This window comes from Notolabrus celidotus, chromosome 17 (genome assembly GCF_009762535.1).
Source record: "Notolabrus celidotus isolate fNotCel1 chromosome 17, fNotCel1.pri, whole genome shotgun sequence".
NCBI classification, from domain to species: Eukaryota; Metazoa; Chordata; class Actinopteri; order Labriformes; family Labridae; genus Notolabrus; species Notolabrus celidotus.
Genome location: NC_048288.1, coordinates 3,421,678 through 3,444,346, shown reverse-complemented (window position 1 = coordinate 3,444,346; position 22,669 = coordinate 3,421,678). Strand labels below are relative to the sequence as shown.

Here is a 22,669-nt window from a genome sequence, read left to right as displayed (position 1 = left end):
ATGCCACTGTGAGACACATCGGTATGCTGTTTAAGACTCAACCAGACATGGAGAGTGAGGTTGTGCAGGGGCAGCTCAGCACAGAACAAGCAAGTGCACCAGCTCCACCAACTTCTGCTGCCCTCTGCCAGGCAAGTGCGCCAGCTCCACCAACTTCTGCTGCCCTCTGCCAGGCAAGTGCGCCAGCTCCACCACCTTCTGCTGCCTTCTGCCAGGCAAGTGAACCAGCTCCACCACCTTCTGCTGCACTCTGCCAGGCCAGTGAGCCAGCTCAGCAACCTTCTGCCGCACTCTGCCAGGCCAGTCTGCAAGCTCCACCATCTTCTGCTGCCCTTTGCCAGGCCAGTGTGCAAGCTCCACCACCTTTTGCTGCCCTCTGCCAGGCCAGTGTGCAAGCTCCACCACCTTCTGCTACGCTCTGCCAGGCAAGTGTGCAAGCTCCACCACCTTCTGCTGCCCTCTGCCAGGCCAGTTTGCAAGCTCCACCACCTTCTGCTGCCCTCTGCCAGGCCAGTGTGCAAGCTCCACCACCTTCTGCTGCCCTCTGCCAGGCCAGTGAGCAAGCTCCACCACCTTCTGCTACGCTTCGCCAGGCAAGTGCGCCAGCTCGACCATCTTCTGCTGCCCTCTGCAAGGCCAGTGAGCCAGCTCAGCAACCTTCTGCTGTCCTCTGCAAGGCCAGTGAGCAAGCTCAGCAACCTTCTGCTGAGCCACCTACTGCTGCCCTCTGCAAGGCCGGTGAGCCAGCTCAGCAACCTTCTGCTGCCCTCTGCAAGGCCAGTGAGCCAGCTCAGCCACCTTCTGCTGCCCTATGCCAGGCCAGTGAGCCAGCTCGACCAACTTCTGCTGCCCTCTGCCTGGCCACTGAGCCAGCTCAGCAACCTTCTGCTGCCCTCTGCCAGGCCAGTGCGCAAGCTCTCCCACCTTTTGCTGCCCTCTGCCTGGCCAGTGACCCAGATCAGCCACCTTCTGCTGTAGCAAAGGTTAAGGTCCCAAAGAGCAGAACCAGAAGGTTCTTCAGGTGGATCCGGAAAAAATTCGGCTGTGGCATTCTGCCGAAGGATGACAACTGAAAATTCAGCTGTTTCATTATTGTTGTATGTAAATAAAAGTGTCATTGCATTCAGTTTGAACTCACCAGTTTTACTTTCTGATATTGTGAATTAATAAAACTTAAACAAAGACATACTCCAAAAGGTTGTAGGGGATGGCTTATAGTCGTTCTGGTGCTCTCTGAAGGTGTAACTTGTAGTCTGTGTCAAAGTTGAAGCCATAAATTAAGAGTAATACGTTTCCTGTAGACAGTTATGAATTGTTGCCATGAAGCCCTCTTGAGGTGTGAGAAATTAGTGTGATTACAATTTGTATTGCAACCAAAAAAAGATCATATCTGTAGTAGGGACTTTCCAGAGTGACTTAATTTCCTAGTCCTTTAAACTGAAATTTGATTCCAGCTAACTAGCTAGTCTAAAGATAAGAAAATCACATCTAACACATCTAGACACAGGATCACAGAGTCTGTGGGTAAACATTGTCAATTGTTTACACATAGATGCTCTAGTCACTTATATCACAGTTTAACCAGACACAGCCCATTTCAGGTTAAACTGTTGCTTTAAAACTCAGGGGTCTCTATCAGGAGATCCCAACGTTTTTCAATTAAGGACCCAAAAGTAAAATTTGATGTCTCTCTGGGACTCAAATGCTTGTTGAAATGACTTAAAAACAAAGAAAAATAAAATACACACTCATTGCTGGGCCTTACATCAAGTAGGGGTGTCCCGATTCGATATTGATATCAGATATTGGTCCGACATCAAAAAAAAAAACAGTATCGGATTTTATCTAAAATCTCCAATATAAGCACTCCGCTATAAGCAAACCATTCCAGAACCCGGTCCAACACTTCTATCCAGCAGTGCCTGGATCCAGCATGCAGAGCCCACGTGATCAAAACAACAGCGTGTGCCATGAGTAGGAGTGATGTCGGCCGTGTGGCAGTATTTTTCGTTTAAGTCCAAAAAAGACATTGCAGCTGAGTGCAAAACTTGTCATGCACAAGTTTCCCATGGTGGCACAGAACCGGGGAAGTTTAGGACGACAAACCTCAACGCGCATTTGAAGCAGCATCACAAAAATCAGCATGAGAATTTTCGCAAGCTACCTCTGTGAGTTCACTATTGAATGTAAGAACAATCCTTTACATTACTGGAGAGCGATGTTATCTTCGTTGACGAAATTTAGGACGATACGACTCATTTCTTCATGACAAAAACAAGACTATTACGAGCTGAAGTGCATCACTGATAATAAAAACTCAGACGAACGTACCTTTAATTTTCTTTAAGACGATGACGAGGTGAAAACTTTAGTGGTGGACCGTCAGACATTAAGAATTCATATTTTTCCCCGCTGTGCGTCTAATCTTTAGAAATAAAAGTGATGCATTCCTGTGACAGGCTGAGTTATTATCTGAGGGGCTCAGTGTTAGCTTGGTCTCTACCTGCTGCAGGAGTGTTGTGTGAACCAGTTCTCCCTCCTCCATGCCTATGCTCCATGTATGTCTCATTTTCATTGATGATTTTTACCTCCCAGTGTGTGTTAGTGACAAAGACACAACCGGGGGACGTTTGTTTAAGAGTACTATATTATATTAAATCAAACTATATTATATTATATTATATCATATTATATTATATTTCATTGTATTATATTATATTATGTTATATTACATTACATTATATTACATTATATTATATTATATTATATTATATTATATTTTATTATATTATATTATATTATATTATTTTATTTTATTTTAGATTATATTATATTTCATTATATTATATTATATTATATTATATTATATTATATTACATTATATTACATTATATTATATTATATTATATTACATTATATTACATTATACTCCTCTAGGATCAGAGGAGGGCAGATTGAGGTGGTGACAGGCTACAAGTATCTTGGTCTCATTTTAGATCACAAACTCCTGGGACTCATGTGTGGATGCTATTTTTAAAAAAGGACAATGATGAGTGTATTTTGTGAGGAAACTAAGATATTTTAATGTTGACAACACAATTTTACAATTTTAACTCTATTTTACAAATATTTTATTGAAAGCATCCTTTTTATTGTATTGTTTGCTGGTATGGTAATGGTAAAATTACACAAAATACAAGTTAGGGAAAATTGTTAAGATCTGTGGGAAAATTATGGGGGAGCAGCAAGCTGACCTGCAGCAGCTGTACCTGAGCAGGCTAGCTGTGAAGGCAGACAAAGTCTGCATGGACTCATTACACCCACTCTCAGTGGAGTTTCAGCTACTCCCCTCTGGCCGGAGGTATAGATACCCAAAGATAAGAACAAATCGTGCTAAAAACTCATTCATTCCCATGGCAACAACTTAATTAAATAAGATGCACCAGTGATCTAATTAAGGTTGTCTACAAGTACACCAATGTTATTTTATTTAACTGTTATTGTTGTTCACATTGGGCTAGCACTGACTACTACTGTGAAACAGTTACTATGGGTTATTTGGATCATTTTGTTGTGTGTGTCTGATGTACCTTTCATGTTGTTGTGTTTTCAAAGCTGTGCTGTACCACAAATTGCCTCTTGGAGGACATTAAAGTTTTCTAAACTAAACTGAACTGAACTGAACTATATTATATTATATTATATTATATCATATTATATTATATTATATTATAGTATATATATTATATTATTTATATTATATTATATTATATCATATTATATTATATTATATTATATTATATTATATTATATTATATAATATAATTTTTTGGGAATATTACTGCCCAACCCTGGTGTTTTCTGTTTTATTATTTTCTACATTTTTAAATGTTTACATATATATTTCAATGAAAACTTAATAAAGATATTTGAACTATATTATTATTCATTAGAACTGAAGTGATTATATCAGTCTCTTAATAGTACTTTTTTTCACTTTTCTCTATCTCTGTATCCAGACATATCTATACATATTTATTTATATTGCATACTGCACCTTAACTGCCTCACAGTGCACATTATGTTTTTTGTTTTTTATATATCACCCTGGAGGGATCCTGTTGCCATCTGTCATAATCACACCATGTCAACCTGTCACTTCTGCATAACATGTCCTTACTGCCTGTATAATTCAAATATTTACACCATGTGTAACATTTGTATATACCTTTACTTCTTTTTCTTATTTTAGTTATCTATTTTCTTTTTAACTTTATTTAAATGTACTCTTTATTTGTGCTCCATAATTCTTGTACTCTTGCTACTACAGTATGTCTGTGTTGCTGCAACAACCAAATTTCCCCATGAGGATCAATAAAGTATTATCTTATCTTAATTTAAAGACTTATATATGATGTCAAATATTACTTGACCTGCAAGTTGACTCATAATAACACCTTTCATGTGGAAGCACATACCAACCAATGCATCTGACTGACTGTGTTACTGTTTTGGGCCTTTTTTTTTTGACATTCTACAGAACTAAGTTAACCTGTTATAGACATGCTATAGTACGGTCCCACAAGTATCACACATCTGTGCACACACACACACACACACACACACACACACACACACACACACACACACACACACACACACACACACACACACACACACACACACACACAAACAGAAAAAAACACATGTGCTTTGCATGGCCAGCTGCTGCCACATGAGAGGAACTCCCCGTGTGAAAGTGTTCCATGGGGAAAATACCACTTAAGGGGACCCACACTCACACTCACACACACACACACACACACACACACACACACACACACACATAGAGAAGCACGAGCACACACAAGCTGGTTTTCAGTGGGAAGAACTGGCACAAATGTTCCATGAAAACAGTTCCCACAACTTGTTGGTTATGGTCTATCATCACACAGCCTGGTGCTTTGATTATGTTTGTGTTACGTGATTAATGTCTTTTTTATTCTCTCTTTCCCATTACATCACAACTCCAAACAACTCTAAAAGGACAGATTACAATTAACATCAAATATTAAAATCGGCAGTAAATGAGTCCTTATTTTGGAGACTCTGAAGGCTGTCCTTCTGAACAAGCCTCAGATTAAAAAGTCATTGTAGTCTGTTGGTTTCATCCAATACATTCTAAGGTTCAATTAACATTTCTGCCTCTAGGGGGCACCAAGCTGGAATTCTTTGTTCTGCTTTTTCTTTCTTATTTTGTAATACTTGGCATTGAAGTCTGAGATTAGGGAAAGAAATAAAGTAAAAATGTTTATAGGGTGGGAAAGGCAGGAAGCCAAAAGAGACGACTGAAATAGTCGAGCAGGACTGAACGGGCACTGAAAAGGAGGAGAGCGCTGAACTATAAAGAGAAATCAAAACAGAGTGAGATAAAAGTAAACTCAATCAAAGCTGCTCCAATAAATGTGCTCACACACTCAGATCCAGTGCCAAGAATGAGCCCTGCAGCACTCTACAATTCCACTCAGGGAAACACTCTCCTGCTTCTATTTGTGTGCACGTAAACACACACACACACACACACACACACACACACACCACATGGATGAGTGAATTGCTTCTCACCAAAGCAGCGATGATTACAGTACATGGGAAACCACCCAACCACATTTCCTTTTCCACCTTCAGTCACCTCTTTCCTCTCTCGTCTCCTCTCTCCTTGTTACACTCCCTCTTCCTCCGTGTGATCTTGTAATAATCCTGTAATAATACACACCACCCACCTCACAACCTCTCCAACATTAGGCTCCTTGCCTTTGTAATGTTCCCTTCCTGTCACTTCATTTAGAGCACTCTTCTTCCAATGTTTCCATCTCTCTTTCTTCTTCTGCTCTCCTCTGTCTCTTGTGGATCTCCAACGCCCCTTCTTTTTTAATCTTGTCCTCCTTTCTTTTCCTTTCCCCGGCAGAGGAAGCACAAATCAAAGTCAGCCGAGTACCATTTCCTCTAATTCAGCACCAGCTTCCTCTCTGTGGTCACTTCCTCTGCTGCTTTGCCTTTAAAAACACACACTCTCTCTCTCTCACACACACACACACACACATGCTCTCTGTTCTTTGCACCTCAGTCACCCGTGCAACTCGTATGCACCAACAAACATCCACAAATAAAGTCCCACATCAGCTCGTTCTGTTATCACTTTAAGATATGAGGCCGACATTCCAGTGATTTTTGTCCTCACTGGTGTAGACTAAGCAAACACACTGGGTGTGATGGCAACATGAGCCAGACAAATGTAAAGGCACTACAGAAGACAGATAAAAAATACAGGCCAGAGTCCAATTTCAAAGTGATGAGAGACCTTAATGCTTCCTCTCTGTTTTATGTAAGCAAAACGTCTCTTTTGTTTATTCTATTGTTCATCCCCTTTGTCTTTAAGTTTCTCAATTCATCCCCCGAGGCCTTCCAAGTCCTCTTCTTTCCCCAGGTGAGCTCCAGTCAGGGCAGGTTAAGACAGGTCTCCGGTCGTGTTGAGCTTTAGTTGAAGCAGAGCATTGAAGTGTGTCAGCCCACATCTAGATTTTCAGATTTCAGCTCGGGTATCCTGACGCCCGCCCACTTCATGGATCTCCACAATCTACAACAGGCTTTCAGGCCTTCTGAGTTAGGGCGCTCAGGAATGAGATGAATATATGGTCTGGGAATTTGCAGCTTTGGAAAAGAAACTGGTAAACTTACAACAGGATGATAAAAAGTGTGGAGATATGACTACAACTTTACTGATCTTCCACCTCAAATTCAGCTGCATTGGGGCGCCATTGGCCTAGCGGTCTATAAGCCTGATCTACTAAGATCCCAAGTAGTGAGCGCTTAATTGCGTGTGCAAACAAAGAAATTGCACCTGCTATTTCTGGGCGTGTTGCGGGTGATCTACTATGACTGCGAGCGCAAATGATAACAAGTGCAAAAGTGGTGTGGACCGCCCTTAAATGAGGATGAAATGCGTGTGCTACCGGCTGTCACCATGGAGAGTTTCAAAGAGCAGAGTGGCCGTAAACGAAAAATGAAGTTTGAAGTCATGGAGTTGGAGGTCTTGGTGGAGGAGACAAATAAACACATCGGTGAACTCCAGCAGAGACATCTCAGCGTTGCCAGAAGAAACACGATTTGGAAGAATGGGAAGAAAAGTGATTTCATTATTTGAAAAGTGTTTTAGTAAGTTGTCCGTCATGACCGTAAAGATTGTTATGATGACAGTGATCGGGAGTTGCTGCAGCAACAAAGAAATCAGACAGATGGGTTTACAGGCCATTGATCAGGAGGTGAGAGCTGTGTCCAATGTGACGCGCGCCCTCTGCAACTGTTGTGCACACGAGGCAGCTGGTCAGTGCTGTGTCTGGGCTGACAATGGCCGTCAATGCCCTGGCAACAGTCGGGAGGTCATTCAGTGGCAGTACTTCAACTGAGCTGCCGGCGAATGAAGAGGGAGGGGAGAGCACAGGAGATCAACATTCATTACGCACGGGTGGACACTGGGAGATGCCGGCACTAACTGCAATGGTGCGCTGGAATGATCCTGACGCAAGAAAATGCAGTGTTGAAGGAATTTCTCCATGGGAGATATGACATGGCTCCTTTTTGTGACTGGCTCCTTATCAGCCCTTAATTAGGTCATCCAGCAGCTCAAAAATGGCATTGCTGGATAGACGATATGTCTCTACTATTTTTATTTCTGACAGTCCAAATATGTTGACACTGGCACAGGAGATTCTCTCTCTCATCATCTGTCATTGCACCTATGACTCCTTCTCTCCACAGTGACCGCAGCCAAGTGTGCGTAACGCTGTGCCAGTTTGCACCTGCCTTTCAAACGTGCTAAATATAGACGCAAAAACACCGCCCGCTATCTGCTTCAGGTTTGATAAATCACATTGCGTGTGCTAAATTATTACATTTTTCATCTCCTCCTCACAGTATTTTGCACGTTATGATAATCTGCATGTGTTCTGCATATTCATGAAGGCAAACGCGCTAAATGGATAGCGAGTGCTATTTTGCTCATTTGACAGACGCAATCCTCGGTGCTCCCGGTTAGTACATCAGCTTTGTGCGTGCTGTCAAGTTTGTACGTGCTTTTATACACGCAAACCTTTAGTAGATTGGGGCCTAAGTCAGCTCATATACAGAGGCTATAGTACTCGTCGCAGTGGTCGCTGGTTCGACTCCCAGCCTCGACCATTTGCTGCATGTGTGCCCTCGCTCTCCACTCCCCACATTTCCTCTCTCTTCAGCTGTCCTATCAATAAAGGCAAAAATGCCCCAAAAATATAACCTAAAAAAATATTCAGCTGCATCATGTGCTGCTTTTGAACATACAGACAAAGTCTCAGAGGTGTAACCTATTGGTTTCTGATGAGATGTTTTCAAGCCCAACAATGGCAGACGTCTTTTTGGAAATACTGACTCTACCTAAGTTTTGATCATACTATAGAAACAGGCAAAGAGGTGGAGCTGAGATGGTTTTAACCTCCTATCTGGCAAACAGATACAACTCCACCCAAATCAACTAAGAGGTGTTAGTGTGGTGAATACGAAATACAGAGCCTAAACCACATGACAGACAAATGATGATCTCACAACATCCATTAATCAGGGTGAAGCTATTTTAAGAAACCAAAAATAGGAACCTAGTTTTTAATGCCTTACAACGCCAATCTCATCAAAGCCATCTTACTGATGGTGTCGACCAAATCTAAGATTCAGCGTTGGTAAGGTTACAGCATATTGCAGTAACAAACTACCTCTAACTAATGAACAAACTTTCCATACCATCTAGCAAACTTTTGCTTGTGCACATTCCCACGTTCAGAGAGTGCATGGTCAAACTGAAGGTTGGGCACAAGAAGGACATGTAGGTATAAGGTCTGAAACACTCTGTCTCAGCAGATGTGTGTCTAACATGAGTCTGGTCCTGCTGGAGGTTTCTGCCTGTTAAAGGAAGTTTGTCCTTGCCACTGTGACTTGCTAAATGCTGCAAAGTGCTCTGCTCATGGTGGATTAAGATGAGATCAGACTGAGTCCTGTCTGTAAGATGGGACTGGATCTTATCCTGTCTTGATGTTGGGTCTTTGTTAATATTAGAACATAGCGTACGGTCTAGACCTGCTCTGTTTGGAAAGAGTCTGAGGAGAACGTTTGTTGGGATTTGGTGCTACGATTGATTGATTGATTGATTGATTGATTGATTGATTGATTGATTGATTGATTGATTGATTGGTGCGCCATCCAGATGATATGATTTTTAAGACTTATTACACACCTAAAATACTAACATACTAATACTAACATGTTTCATTTGTCTGGAAATTTTCATACTGTCACATTTTCATCACAACTAGCACTAACATACTGAGTTTGATAGTTTAACATTTTCTAAATAGTTGATGATCTGCACCAGGTTTTTCAGCCTGCAAACAAAAAAAGATAGGATGCATTTTGAGCCAAAGTCTGTAGTTAAACAAGATTAACTGCAACTAAAAACTCTTAACTGTGAACTATATCGGTGCCAGGAAAGTTTTGGTCACAATGAAATCTGGGAAAATGTAGACTTACGTAGATGTACAGGTTATCAATTAGAAACATATGAGTCCGCCCGGAGGAAAGAGGGAATGTAAACTTCTGATATTTTCAGGAACATTTCCAGGAACGGATGATGTGAAAAATTGGGAAAGATTCCAGAGGTAAATTTTTCCCTCTAAGAGAAAGTTGTCCAATGGGAAACTATTCTAAACATGCCGGCCAAGCCTGACTTTAAAAACACTCTACATCTTGAAACTTGAAACACCACATGAGATAATCGAACTTCATCTCAAACAACGTCATAAATAGGCTGAGTTTTAAAAAACACAAGAAAGCGTACACACAATCTCTCTTCAGTCCATCTGTAGACCAGCTGAGTCTCCCTAAAATGCTGAGTTTATTCTGCATGTGGACAGAGAGATAGAGGACGGAGAGAAAGATATGGGGCACAGAAAAAAGCAAGAATGGTGAAAGACAAAGGAGTCATAAAACCTTCAGGGCAGACACAGCATTCATAAACTGTTTCGTTTCATCTTTTTATTTCCTTCAACCTCTCCTTTCATCCCTCATTTCACGTTGAGTCCCTTCTCTGCTTCTATTTCCTCTACATCTGTTTCACCTTTCTCTCTGTTTCATGTGCCTTCTGCATTATTGTTGCTGTCTGTTTCTGTTGCAGTCTCATAACCGCGTCGCAGGCCAATCCAAATGTTGTTTGTGTCACTGATTTGGAACAGATTTTTTGAAGGGTATTTGTTGGAATCGTTAAGTAACTTTAAAACGACTCTTTTAAGTAGAAAAACTTTGAATGAAATCTTATTGTAGCAGTGGTCAGCGTGATGACAGTCTGTGGCCTCCGTTACTGTTTAACAGTCTGATGGCAGTGGGCACAAAGGAGCGTCTGAAACATTCAGTCTTGCACCGTGGTGGGATGATGCCCTGACTGAGCGAGCTCCCCATCAGCCACAGCTCATCATGGAGCAGCTGAGATAAAGGGCCAAATCCCAACAAACTTGCTCCTCAGAATCTTTCCAAACAGAGCAGGTCTAGACCGTACTCTATGTTCTATTATTAACAAAGACCCAACATCAAGACCGGAGCAGATCCAGTCCCATCTTACAGACAGGACTCAGTCTGATCTCATCTTAATCCACCATGAGCAGAGCACTTTGCAGCATTTAGCAAGTTACAGTGGCAAGGACAAACTTCCTTTAACAGGCAGAAACCTCCAGCAGGACCAGACTCATGTTAGACACACATCTGCTGAGACCGTGTTGGAGAGAGGGATAGAGGGAGATGAAGAGAAAGAGGTGATAGTGATGACTATGAAGCTGGTTGTAAACTATGGAGATAAAAACAAGACTACACTTTTGTAAATACAACAGAACCACACACAAGATTAAAGCTGTTTTAATCATAGACTGATTAATACATGGACGTCATCCATTAGTTTTCTGAAGCGCTGTTTTGAAGCCTGTCAACGGTAGTCGCCATATTGGAATTGCTGACTCAACCTAACTTTCAGTTGCAGGGTCCGCCCCTGCACTCTTTGCACTGGGGTGGCCAAACTGGGGCATTAACTTTTGTTGGGGTGGCATGGCGTGGTAAACATTTTGGGCTTACACCAGACCTAAGAGGAATTTCTCCACTAATCACATCTACTTTAACTTCTGATAGTAAAGAACAAGTTCTTCCCGAGTTGAGACTGTGCGTGTCTTGGGTTTGAGATCTCTGCCTGAAGCCCTCCTGTCGATGCCCTACTTCCACCGTTGAGTAAGGCCTCTGTTGGACAGGGGCTCTGGATCTGGGACCTATAGCCAGTAGGATAAGCTCCCATTTAATGGTTGAAGCTCAGAGCTGTGAGTTGTTTGGGTGGGTGGTTAGGTAGTTAGTTGGGTACTTCCTCACAAGCTAACTAACTAAGTTATTTATTTAGCTTACAAACCAACTACTTAGTTGGTTAGTAACCTAGCTTATAACGAGCTAACACGCTGATTTGTTAGTTTGTTAGTTATTTGGATACCACAAAGCACTCCATCTTACTCTCTGTCTTTGATGCACACTGTTTCTCATACATAAAGAAACAGACACCCACTGACACACACGCTCACACACACTTCATGTCCATCTTTTTTCAATCCTCAAACAAAACAATCATTACCACGGTCCTTGTTGTCCATAGTAATGACTAATCACTAACTAGTACGTATGACCCACCGGATATATGTGTGATCCAGCAATAAAAAATGAGATTATCCCAATTTTGGCTGATTTAATTTTATTTGTCGACACAGAAACCAAGCGGCAACCTCCGGTCTCAAACGATGAAGCCCATGTGGAAGTGTTATAAACTGCAATACATCGAGAATCCGCTTGAGGCTGGCTGCAGAAACACCAGAAACCACATAGACATGAATGGGAAACAGACGATCTTTGCAGCATTAATAAACATGTTTACAGCCTGGTTCAAAAAACAGCTTGGCTCTACAAAGCTAATCTCTCTAATGGCACACACTGTACATGGGGGTGAGTTTTTTTCTATGATGACAGTTCAGAAGATATTAAGATTACGAGTTTTTGCCCAAATAAGGACATGACTGACGTGACTCCCGGTCGGGAACGCACAGCTGTTGGCTAGGAGGCTCAAACTCCGCCCCTTTACAACACACTCTGCCTGGTTGAGTTCCACATTTCCAATATGGCTACTGCCGTCGATTGGCTTCCAAACAGCTCTCAGGAACAGATGGGTGGTGTCACGGATACTACGTCCATATTTTATACAGTCTATGTGTTTAATGGACAGTGGCTTCATGTATACTTATCTACTCTGGTGTCTCTTTTACTTTAATGAACCTCTTCATTTTAAATGGTTATGTGTAATATTGGCACACAGCAAAGTCTGGGTCACCCCTAAAACAATAAACTATAAACAACAAAACACTACCATTCAAAAAGTGATAGACAGACAGTGATCTCACTTCACCTGGCCCCTGTCTCCTTTCTCTTTCTCTTTTATATGAAGTCAAAACAACTTTTCATTTGAATGTGTGTGTGCTTTATTTCCTCTGTTAGGCATTTTGTTCTTATCAGACAGATTTCAGTCTGGCCTGTTTCAGTCTGAATCATGTGCGAGCGTTTAACTTTAAAAGAAGATTTGAAATAATTAAAGCAACAAAGATGGCTGCAGCTAATGTGAAACACTGTGTTTGTTATGCATCAATACTTAATATCTGGATGGGTGGTTGGCATTACAAAGGATAAACTCTCTATGATACCATTGCTGTGTCAGAAGCCACACAGACTAGTTTTAAGAACAGCTACGGAGTATCTCAGAGTGTTTAAATGTTGGTCATCTGGGTCAGTAATGGAATTGAAAATGATCTGAATGTAACCAGACATGATTTAATTTGTTGATTGGTCTGGCAGGCCGAGCTAGTCTTCTCACCCAGTTTCCCCTCTCGCGGTCTCGAGTGCTTGTTTCTCTATAAAAGTATTACACTCTGTTTCTCTGCTCTCCCTTGTTGCCTCTGTCCTTATCTGTCTCCTTCTTCATCTCTCTGTCCTTCACTAACATCCCCTCCCTATACATTCCAGCGTTACCCTCTCCTCCTCCCACCTGACAAAGCCAGCATTGTATCACACACTCTGTTTAATATGGAGTCCCTCTCTCTTGGTCCTTCATTCAGAGCGACTCAAAGAGGCTACACGGGGTTATCGTCCTCCGTTCTCTCCTCTACACTGTGTGTTTTGTGCGTCTTCAACTAAACTTTAATTAATTTAATACATGGCTGATACTTCAGAAAGGTCAATGTTCCAGCACACAGCACACGTGCACATAGGCATTCCTCCTGGTCATAACTTACAGCTCATCTCTTCCTTTCTTTTACAGAAAAGCACATAAATTCACTCCGCTGTGTGTGGGTGTTTATGTCTCTGTATGTGTTTCCATGCATGCGTGTGTGCGTGTTTTGGAAAAACTCTGCAAGCAGATTATCACAACTTAACCTTGAACCTTTTCTAAAACACAACAAACATCCACCAGCATTGTCCTCCAACTCCAACTCTCTCACACTCCTATCAGTGTTTTTTTCCTCATTTACTGAAACACAAGAACCTCACAGGAAAGAAAGCCTATTGTTATTGCAGCTGACTCAAAGTTGGAGGAAATCTAGCTTGAATTTCTTTAGAGGGTGTGTGTTTTTTTGGAAGGGACCAGGCTACTTTCGCCACCATATGCAGGGGATCAAGTGATGTTTGGGTTTCTAAGAGGCGGATATGACAGAGGGACAGTGAATTAGTAGAGGGACATAAAAGCCACACCAGTAATGAATCTCACAGGGTGAACTGAACTGTGATTCCTGAAAGAAGAAGAGAAAGATGGAGGCTGAAGGATGGACTGTGAGATAAGAGGAGTGATGGGGAGACAGAGAGATAAAAGAAAAGGAGACAAGTGAACACAGAGAGGAAAGAATCTGTGATGAAGAAAACAGATTAAAAAATGGAATCCAATCATAACATCGGCCTCCAAGCTGACTGGGAAACATTAGAAGTACGCAGGCCTGGATGTTGTGAAAGCATTTAAAAATCATAACAGCTCAATTGAAAAATGATCTGTTTAAGTGCTACATTTCACTTTTTTTGTTACAAACAAAGACGTATCATGTCTTCAGGATAAAACCACATCCACACGTTGAGTCCTTGTGACAGATCTCTAGCACTCTATACTGTTTTCCACATCATGATCAGATCCATCCTAACAGCTCTAATGGTTTTAACATTAGCTTAGCATTCCACTGGCAGCTTTTCAGGAATGAAACAACATGCAGAGTTTTAAAAACCATATGTTCCATGATTCTAAAGATACCCAACATACAGATGTTATGTGGGCAGAGAGCTGTGGCTGAACCCACCAAAGACAAACCTTCAGCATAATAATTACACAAGGTCAGGGCCATAATGTGCACCAACCAGCTGGTTTCTGTGTGACTGACAGGTCCAATACTACATGACACACTGTGCATTGTTTTCTGAGAACACAACCAAACACTATAAGATCATTAAAGCAGTATCAGCAGGAGTGTGTTATTCATGTTACTGGGTTTATAGTTGTGAGCACGCAGGAACCTGTATGGCAAACAGCAGAATCACTTCAAGCCAGGTTGAAGAAAGAGAAAAAAACAAAGAGACAGTGCTAAAAACTTCAGTTCCTTTAGTGTCCACTTGGCTGCAAAAGCCCGGAAACCACATACACACACCCATTCAACAAAAATGATCTTTGAAGCAAAACAAACATGTTTACAGCCTGGTTCAAAAAACGGTTTTGGTCTCATTAGCTCATGTCCCTATTTCTAGGGGATTCATTTATTTTATAACACATTAGTTTTGAAGATATTAATGTTACGAGTTCTACATTATATAGCTGCAGCTGACTTGACTGCTAGGCGGGCACATTGTAGCTGTTAGCAAGGATGCTAAAGGCCTGCCTCTTGTTAGGTTGACGGGAAGTTTGATTGATACAACATTTCCAATATGGCGACCTCCATCAACAGGCTTCCGTGTTTTGAACAGTCTGTGGTTTACACTCCCCTACAGCAGAGCAGATTAGCATTAGCATGACACTCTTGGTAAGCGGAGCAAGATATCTGGTATTACCATAGACTGTATTAAATATGGACGTAGTATCCGTGACATCACCCATCTGTTTCTGAAGCGCTGTTTTGAGACCAATCGTCTGCGGGAGCTATATTGCTGCTGTGATTGTGACGTAAAGAGGTGGAGTTTGAGCCTCCTAGCCTACAGCTACAGTGTTCCCGCCTGTCAATCAAGTCAGCTGTGCCTCTCATTGGAAGACTCGTAATCTCAATACAGTGTGTGCTGATCAAGTAATGAGCTATCCAGACTACACTCGTCTTTTGAACCAGGCTGTAAACATGTTTATTTCTGCTGTAAAGATCGTCTTCTGTGAATTGGTGTGTATGTGGTTTCTGGTACTTCTGGAGCCAGCCTTAAGCGGATCCTTGATGAACTGCAGTTTTTAACACTTCCACATTGAACTCATATTTTAACACCAGAGGTTGCCACTTGGGTAGTACACTGTGAAGAAATCCTCGTTCATTTCTGGTGTTAAGAAAAGTTATTGTATGTGTGCTACAAACAGAACGCTAATTTAGCAGCACTTAAATGTTCACAGTGTACATAAATCTGTGTATTTATCTAAAGGAAAGGCTGTTAATGCACTGTCAGTGTGGTTTGTTTATATTTCACATATACACCACTGTCTCTCTAACTCAGTCTCTAACTCTGTCTCTAACTCAGTCTCTAACTCAGTCTCTAACTCAGTCTTTAACTCTGTCTCTAACTCAGTCTCTAACTCTGTCTTTAACTCTGTCTCTAACTCAGTCTCTGACTCTGTCTCTAACTCAGTCTCTAACTCTGTCTCTAACTCTGTCTCTAACTCAGTCTCTAACTCTGTCTTTAACTCTGTCTCTAACTCAGTCTCTAACTCAGTCTCTAACTCTGTCTCTAACTCTGTCTTTAACTCTGTCTTTAACTCTGTCTCTAACTCTGTCTCTAACTCTGTCTCTAACTCTGTCTCTAACTCTGTCTTTAACTCTGTCTCTAACTCTGTCCTGTTTTATGTGGAAAGCGTACTTTGGCTCCATTTTCACGTTAGCGTCACAGTGCTGGAAAAGATGGATGCATCCATTAGAACCCTGTGTTTTTGTTAGTACCAACAGCTGCTACACACAGCACCAGATTTTACACAAACTCCCAAACAGCAGACATATCCACCCATGCTTAAAGGGATATTTCATTGTTCTGAAGTAGGGTTGTATGAGGCACTTGTCAAAAGTAAGTGTGGTCCACATGAGATGTGGGTCAACTCAGCCCCTTTGTGGAGAAACCGGCTAGAGAGCCATCGTGAAAGCATCTGCTGCTGATGGGGTCAACTTTACCACCTAATTTAGTTCATTTAGGGAAAGTCTGTCCCAAATACTGATGTCGGCATCAGTGTACATTACATTTAGAACATTTTTCAGATAGCTACTTTTTTTTTTTAGCACTACTTGCAGACACAGCACATATAGCTTCTCTACCTGCGGTGCACTGATCAGCTGCTCAGGTCTGCAGGCCTTCAATTAGACAAAAAAATACAAGCAAACCAAAAACTGGGCCTTTTTGACATCCACAATGGTATGGCGTTTATTGCTGATACTAAACGGCATCTCTATGAAAAAGAGGACAGGGAGGAAGAACAAGAACCAACAGACCAAATGAGAGAGGGGAGAAACTTTTGAGCCGACTGAAAACAGGAGAGATCCCGAGTTACCTGGTGGTGCAGACGAGGAAACTAAGTACTCATGCTCATAACTTCAAAGAACTACTGTTAACTGGAGTGGGAAAACAACGCTATACTACAGGGGTGAATCAGAGGATACCAGCTTCTAACGTATGACTGCAGACTGCATTGGTTACCATCCAGAGATCAATTAGGGGGTGAAATAGCAGGATTTTAGCACTTTCATGTCGCTTGGTTCACTTTCACACTGCATGTGGTCAAACAAACAGCACCGGGGTTTGCTTGGAAGCAAACCGAGACCCCTGTTTTCAAGCGAACCAGAGTTTGCTTGTTTGGTCTGCACCACAGTTCAAATGAGCTCTCTCACTACTGCAAAGGTACTGGACTATCAGAGGAAACGGACCAAAATGGACTCACTTTTCACTTTCCTCAATTATCAGAAGGTAAATCAGTAAACCAGAAGAGCTGTATGGAAGGGTGTCTTTGAATCATCTCTCACTGTTTTTTTATTTTATTTTGCATAATGACACAACTCATAGTCTGCACAATATGTTTGCCTTATCAAAATACACTGTGTTATCTGCTGAAGGGAAGACTGAGCTGAAATAACAAACTCTACAGTCATCACTGTGTCAGACTGAAAATGTTTAGAATTAATTACTTAGATTATCTCAAACCAAGCCCAAAGTTTATAACTCAGAAGCAAGCTCAAGTTGACTTGGATAGCTGATCAGTGTGCCTCAGGCAGAGGGACACCTATGTGTGGTGGCCACGAAACAGCACCTAACAAAGTGGCTTTAATGGCAAAGGAGGACGCTGTGAGCATTTATGTGTGGGTCAGACTTTCTTAAACTAGTTAAACAGACATGGTAGAGTTGAATCCGTCTGCTGCGGATGATAGTTCAGCTTCTTCTGCTCAGTTCCTCAACAAAGAGGCTGAGCTGACCGACATCTCCTCTGTAACACACTTACTATTGACAAGTACTTCAAGACAACCCTACTTCCAAAACAAAAAAAGAGAACTGTTCCTTTAAAACCAGACTCCTTGAGGATGTTTGAACTGGTGAAAGTAAAATGTCTGATTTATTTCACACATTGTGGTTGATTGTTTAAATTAGTCCACATTAGGGTGGGAGCAACATGCTGTTCTATATCAGGTGAATATTCCACTCATGAGTCACAGAATAATTCACAGGGTGTACCAGCTCGTACCATGCACTGATTCACTGATGTTATAGACATGTTCCAAACTTTACTGTGTGAAATCAGCTGTTCTACCAACACATGACCTTACAGAGACAGAACACTGCTCAAATTTGTCATTTTATACTCCCCAGTGTCACAGAGATTCACTGATTGATCAGGTTTTTCCTGAAGGTAATCAATTGTAAACCACATAAAATGAACCTAAATAAAAACCAGCATTACTCTAATGTAAGCATCTGATCATGAGCAGTCATTTCTGTGTGTTTTTCTCCTCATAGCTAACTAAATGCCTCTTAGCTGGGAGGTTTAATCAGCTTAGAAACAAACAAAAGTGTCCCTGTTTTTTATTTGCTGAAAACCAAAGCCGTGATTAAAGTCTGTTAAGACATCAATCACTTAAGGAACAAACACTGCAGAGAACTTCCTGAGCCACAGATTTAACATTAGGATGTAGGAAAACCGTGACAGGTATTAAAGCCTTTCTTTTTTTCTGAAGGAACACACTTAAAAGACAAAAACGCACTCTTACCATTATTGAGGCTGGACTGACCACTTCTGTCATCGCGCAGAAAGGACGCAGTTACGCAGCCGCTCCAAAGTCCTGGAAAAAGTTGTGTCACTTTCCTTCTTGTTGAAATTACAGCCTCTTTCTTAACAGCGGATACATTCCCTGTGTAGCACGGGCAACCTGTGGATGCCTGGGAAAGAATCCTCCACACACACACACACACACACACACACACACACACACACACACACACACCGCAACAATACACACACACACTGCAAACGTACACAAACTCACAAACGTAAAAAGCCGGCGGCCTCAGCCAATCGCGACGTGTGGAGGAATTTAGCAAACAGCTGGAAGTGGAGCTGGAGAAGGAACGAAGGGGGGAGTCTCTCTCTCTCTCTCTCTCTCTCTCTCTCTCTCTCTCTCTCTCTCTCTCTCTCTACAACACACCCACAAATCATAATGTGCAGGTGTTAACAGACCACCTACACTTGACCCCTCATTCCCACTGGCTTAAAGCAAGAACAAAGAGATGTAAATAAGGGGAGTGGGAGGATAATGGGGAGGGAGGGAGAGAGAGAGAGGGAGGGAGAGAAAGCATATTTCAGACCTACTTGGCAGCAAAGAAATGAAAAAGAAACCAGGATATGAAGAATGTTTAGTTTATGACTACAAGAATGTAGTCTAGTCTCCTTTGCAGGACACATTCCAGTCCTGATACTGATGGTTCTTAATTATTCTGTCTGCAGAGAGAGATCCAGACTGGAGCACAAACAGACTGTCAGGACTCATATCACGCAGCAAGAACTTTTGTTAAGTGATGAAGTTTGAAGAAGTTAAAATATGCTTTAAAAACAAACCTCTTCAGGGGACATACTGCATGTGATAGGAAAACAAGAGCATGTCCAGACTTTGGACTGTGGCCCAACAGGGACTCTGACTTGTGCAGGGGTGGTGTGAAGTATGTGAGCCACATTCCTTTATTTACCTTCTCTGTCTCAACTCATCACATCCACTTTAACTTTGAACATTAAAGTATCATACAGATGACTCATTCCTGTGTAGTTTTCTTTTAGTTGTGTTACTTTAAAAAGTAACACAACTGAGAGACAACACTTAAATCTTCCAAGCTTAAATATTTAAGGAATCAATACGAAGTATTTGTCACAGGTTCATTGTTGTTCTATCAACTCACGCTACAGATTAATCCAGCACAAAGTGATGCACAGACTGCACTTCTCAAAGACAATTCTACATCACATCTTTCCTTCAGTGTATCTAAATGTGATAGATGCTGTTCTGCTGAAGGTTCACTGGTACATCTTTTCTGGTTCTGCCCTGTACTATGCAGCTTTTGGACCTACATTTTCCAGAGACATTCAACCCAACTACAACCTAACCATCTTTAGATGCTCTGCAGAGACCTTTGAGTTGTCGTATATATGATATGCTGATTTCTCTGCATTTGGGGATGGTGGTTGCTGAAAAACGTATTCTCCTAACATGGAAATCTATCTCATAACCCTGCTTCTTAACTGGCTGAAAGACATGCTGTATGTTTTACAAATGGAAAAACTGCATTTGCACAAACACAACACACAGAGTTCATTTGAGAGAGTTTGGGGACCTTTCTTTGGCACAATGTAACATAAACTCGCTTTCATATGATGGACTTGGAAAGCCTAACCTCTTCCTACTATACATTCATATCATCTTACCTCATTCCCGAGTTGTGACATTAGTGAAAACAAATTTGAAACACTGTTTATATAACTGGCAGCCCTTTTTTCTTTCTTTGGTTGTTGTTGCTTCTCTTGATTTTTTTGTTGTTGTTGTTTTTCTCTTCAAACACACAATATGTGTACCATTTGTATGTGTTTCAATAAGTGTTCAATGGTGTTCTGTTTTCAACATATAATTTGTAAAATTAAAAAACTATAAACAAAAGAACCAAAAAAAGGAGATTTTTGTCTAAAGTCAGAATTTTGATGGGCTAGTTTTCTCCCACACTCCTGTCATATGACATAGTTGAGTGAAGTTGTTTTATACGTTTTAAAGTACTTAAAAAAGAAAACTTTGATGCAGATGGATGCAAAGTAAACTGGCAGCATTTTGAAACACGGTCTCTCCTTTCTCTAATGAGGTAAAAAGCCAATGATCGTTTAGGACTTTGAAGTAGCTGATCAGATATCAACGGGGGCATGTCATCAGGCGGCAACCTCCGGCTGTGAGAATTAAAGCCAATGTGGAAGTGTTAAAAACTGCAGTTCATCAAGGATCCACTTGAGGCTGGCACCGAAAGTACCAGAAACCACATACACACCAATTCAAAAAAGACAATCTTTACAGCAGAAATAAACATGTTTACAGCCTGGTTCAAAAGACGAGTGTAGACTGGATAGCTCATTTCTCGATTGGCACACACTGTACGGGGGGTGAATTTTTTCATAATGCAGCAATTTTGAAGATATTAACATTATGAGTTTTCCAATGAGAGGCACAGCTGACTTGATTGACAGGCAGGAACACTGTAGCTGTTGGCGAGGAGGCTCAAAGCCCGCTTTTTTACATCACACTCGCTCAACAGCAGTCAGGTTGTGTTCAACATTTCCAATATGGCTGCCGTCGCCGATTGGCCTCAAAACAGCGCTTCAAAGACAGATGGATGACGTCACGGATACTACGTCCATTATTTATACAGTCTGTGCATGCCATCCATTCATCCAGACACACTTCTGTTGGTATAGCTAGTATATAGCATACCTGAAACAGCTATCGTTTAGTAAACATCAACTAATTTGCACAGAAAGTTTAAAGGGTTTTATTCGAATTTGAGAAGAAATTGCAAAAGATTAAACTCTGACTTTCTATTTAATCAACACACGAACCAAAAGAGAAAAGGAACCAGAATCCTGTTTACCTGTCATAGCAATTTGTATATGTTGCTGTGTTAACACCTGTTAATAATTCCACAAGTCTTGAATAGTTATGTATAGCAAAGGTATAATAACTCTATCACCTATAGTCTTTATTTCACAACATGTAAAACTATTTATTGGTTATGTCACACAGAACACCCCAGGGGCACAGGTGTGTGTGTGTGTGTGTGTGTGTGTGTGTGTGTGTGTGTGTGTGTGTGTGTGTGTGTGTGTGTGTGTGTGTGTGTGTGTGTGTGTGCAGACCCAGCACACACACACACACACACACACACACACCAACATGCCCAGCAGAGTCAGTGTTTACTGGTGAAAATAAATCATTTTTAATAACACATGATGAAAACACAGATTGTCAATCCTACAAATGAAACAAATAACCATGTGCTTTGCTAATTGGACCTTAAAAACGTAGCTGTTATCAGAGACAGGCTGCTCTTCGCATAAGTTATGTGCACCATCTGAAAAATCTGAGCTACATGTATGGTCATGCATCAGTCTCAGGACATCTTGGAACTGGAGCAGATGCCAGCTCTTCTGAATAAGAGGCGTTTTATTTGGCTGAGGTAATTTTCCACAGTTCACAACAACAACAGGCATCATTCACAACTATAACACAACCTAAGGCAGCGGGATTGTGTTGAGGCTATTCACATGGGCCACGACTGGAGCGTGCAGAGTGCTGCATTGTTATGACTGGAGAATGATAAATGTAGTCTTGAGAATGGTCCTTTGGTTAGGACTGAGGCCAAGGAAAGTTTGTGCACACACACACACACACACACACACACACACACACACACACACACACACACACACACACGCACACGCATGGCAGCAGGATCTTATCTCTGTGTCACTGCGAGGATCTCTTTGTGAATAAACAGGAAGAGAGCTCATGCGCCGCTTGTCCTCATGACCCTTGGTATGTGTGGAGGCTCAGAGAGAGTTCATATAAGTTTGAACATACATTATTATAATAGGTCATCATTTAGGAAATTCCTGAATCCACATTCACATGAAAACATGTCCTATGTTTTATTTGATGCTTATTTTAGATCGTAACAGTTCAAACAGAAATGCATCTCAGAGCCAACAGTCCTTAAAAAGAGAGCAGCTACATGTTATCTTCGTAAT

The 22,669-nt window shown here is 41.4% G+C and overlaps 1 protein-coding gene across 3 annotated transcripts in view; it reads right to left on the bottom strand.

Annotated features, from left to right (window-relative positions):
• Positions 1 to 18,954, bottom strand: part of phldb2b (pleckstrin homology-like domain, family B, member 2b) — an 82,183-nt gene extending 63,229 nt beyond the window's left edge. The window contains exon 1 of one of the 3 annotated variants that reach the window (XM_034706451.1): positions 18,612 to 18,954. In XM_034706451.1, the coding sequence (XP_034562342.1) occupies positions 18,612 to 18,644 (33 nt within the window). In that variant the 5' untranslated portion in view covers positions 18,645 to 18,954. The remainder of the gene's footprint in view (positions 1 to 18,611) is intronic. The other 2 variants (XM_034706455.1, XM_034706450.1) reach the window with 2 other exon arrangements.
• Positions 18,955 to 22,669: the final 3,715 nt, after the last annotated feature.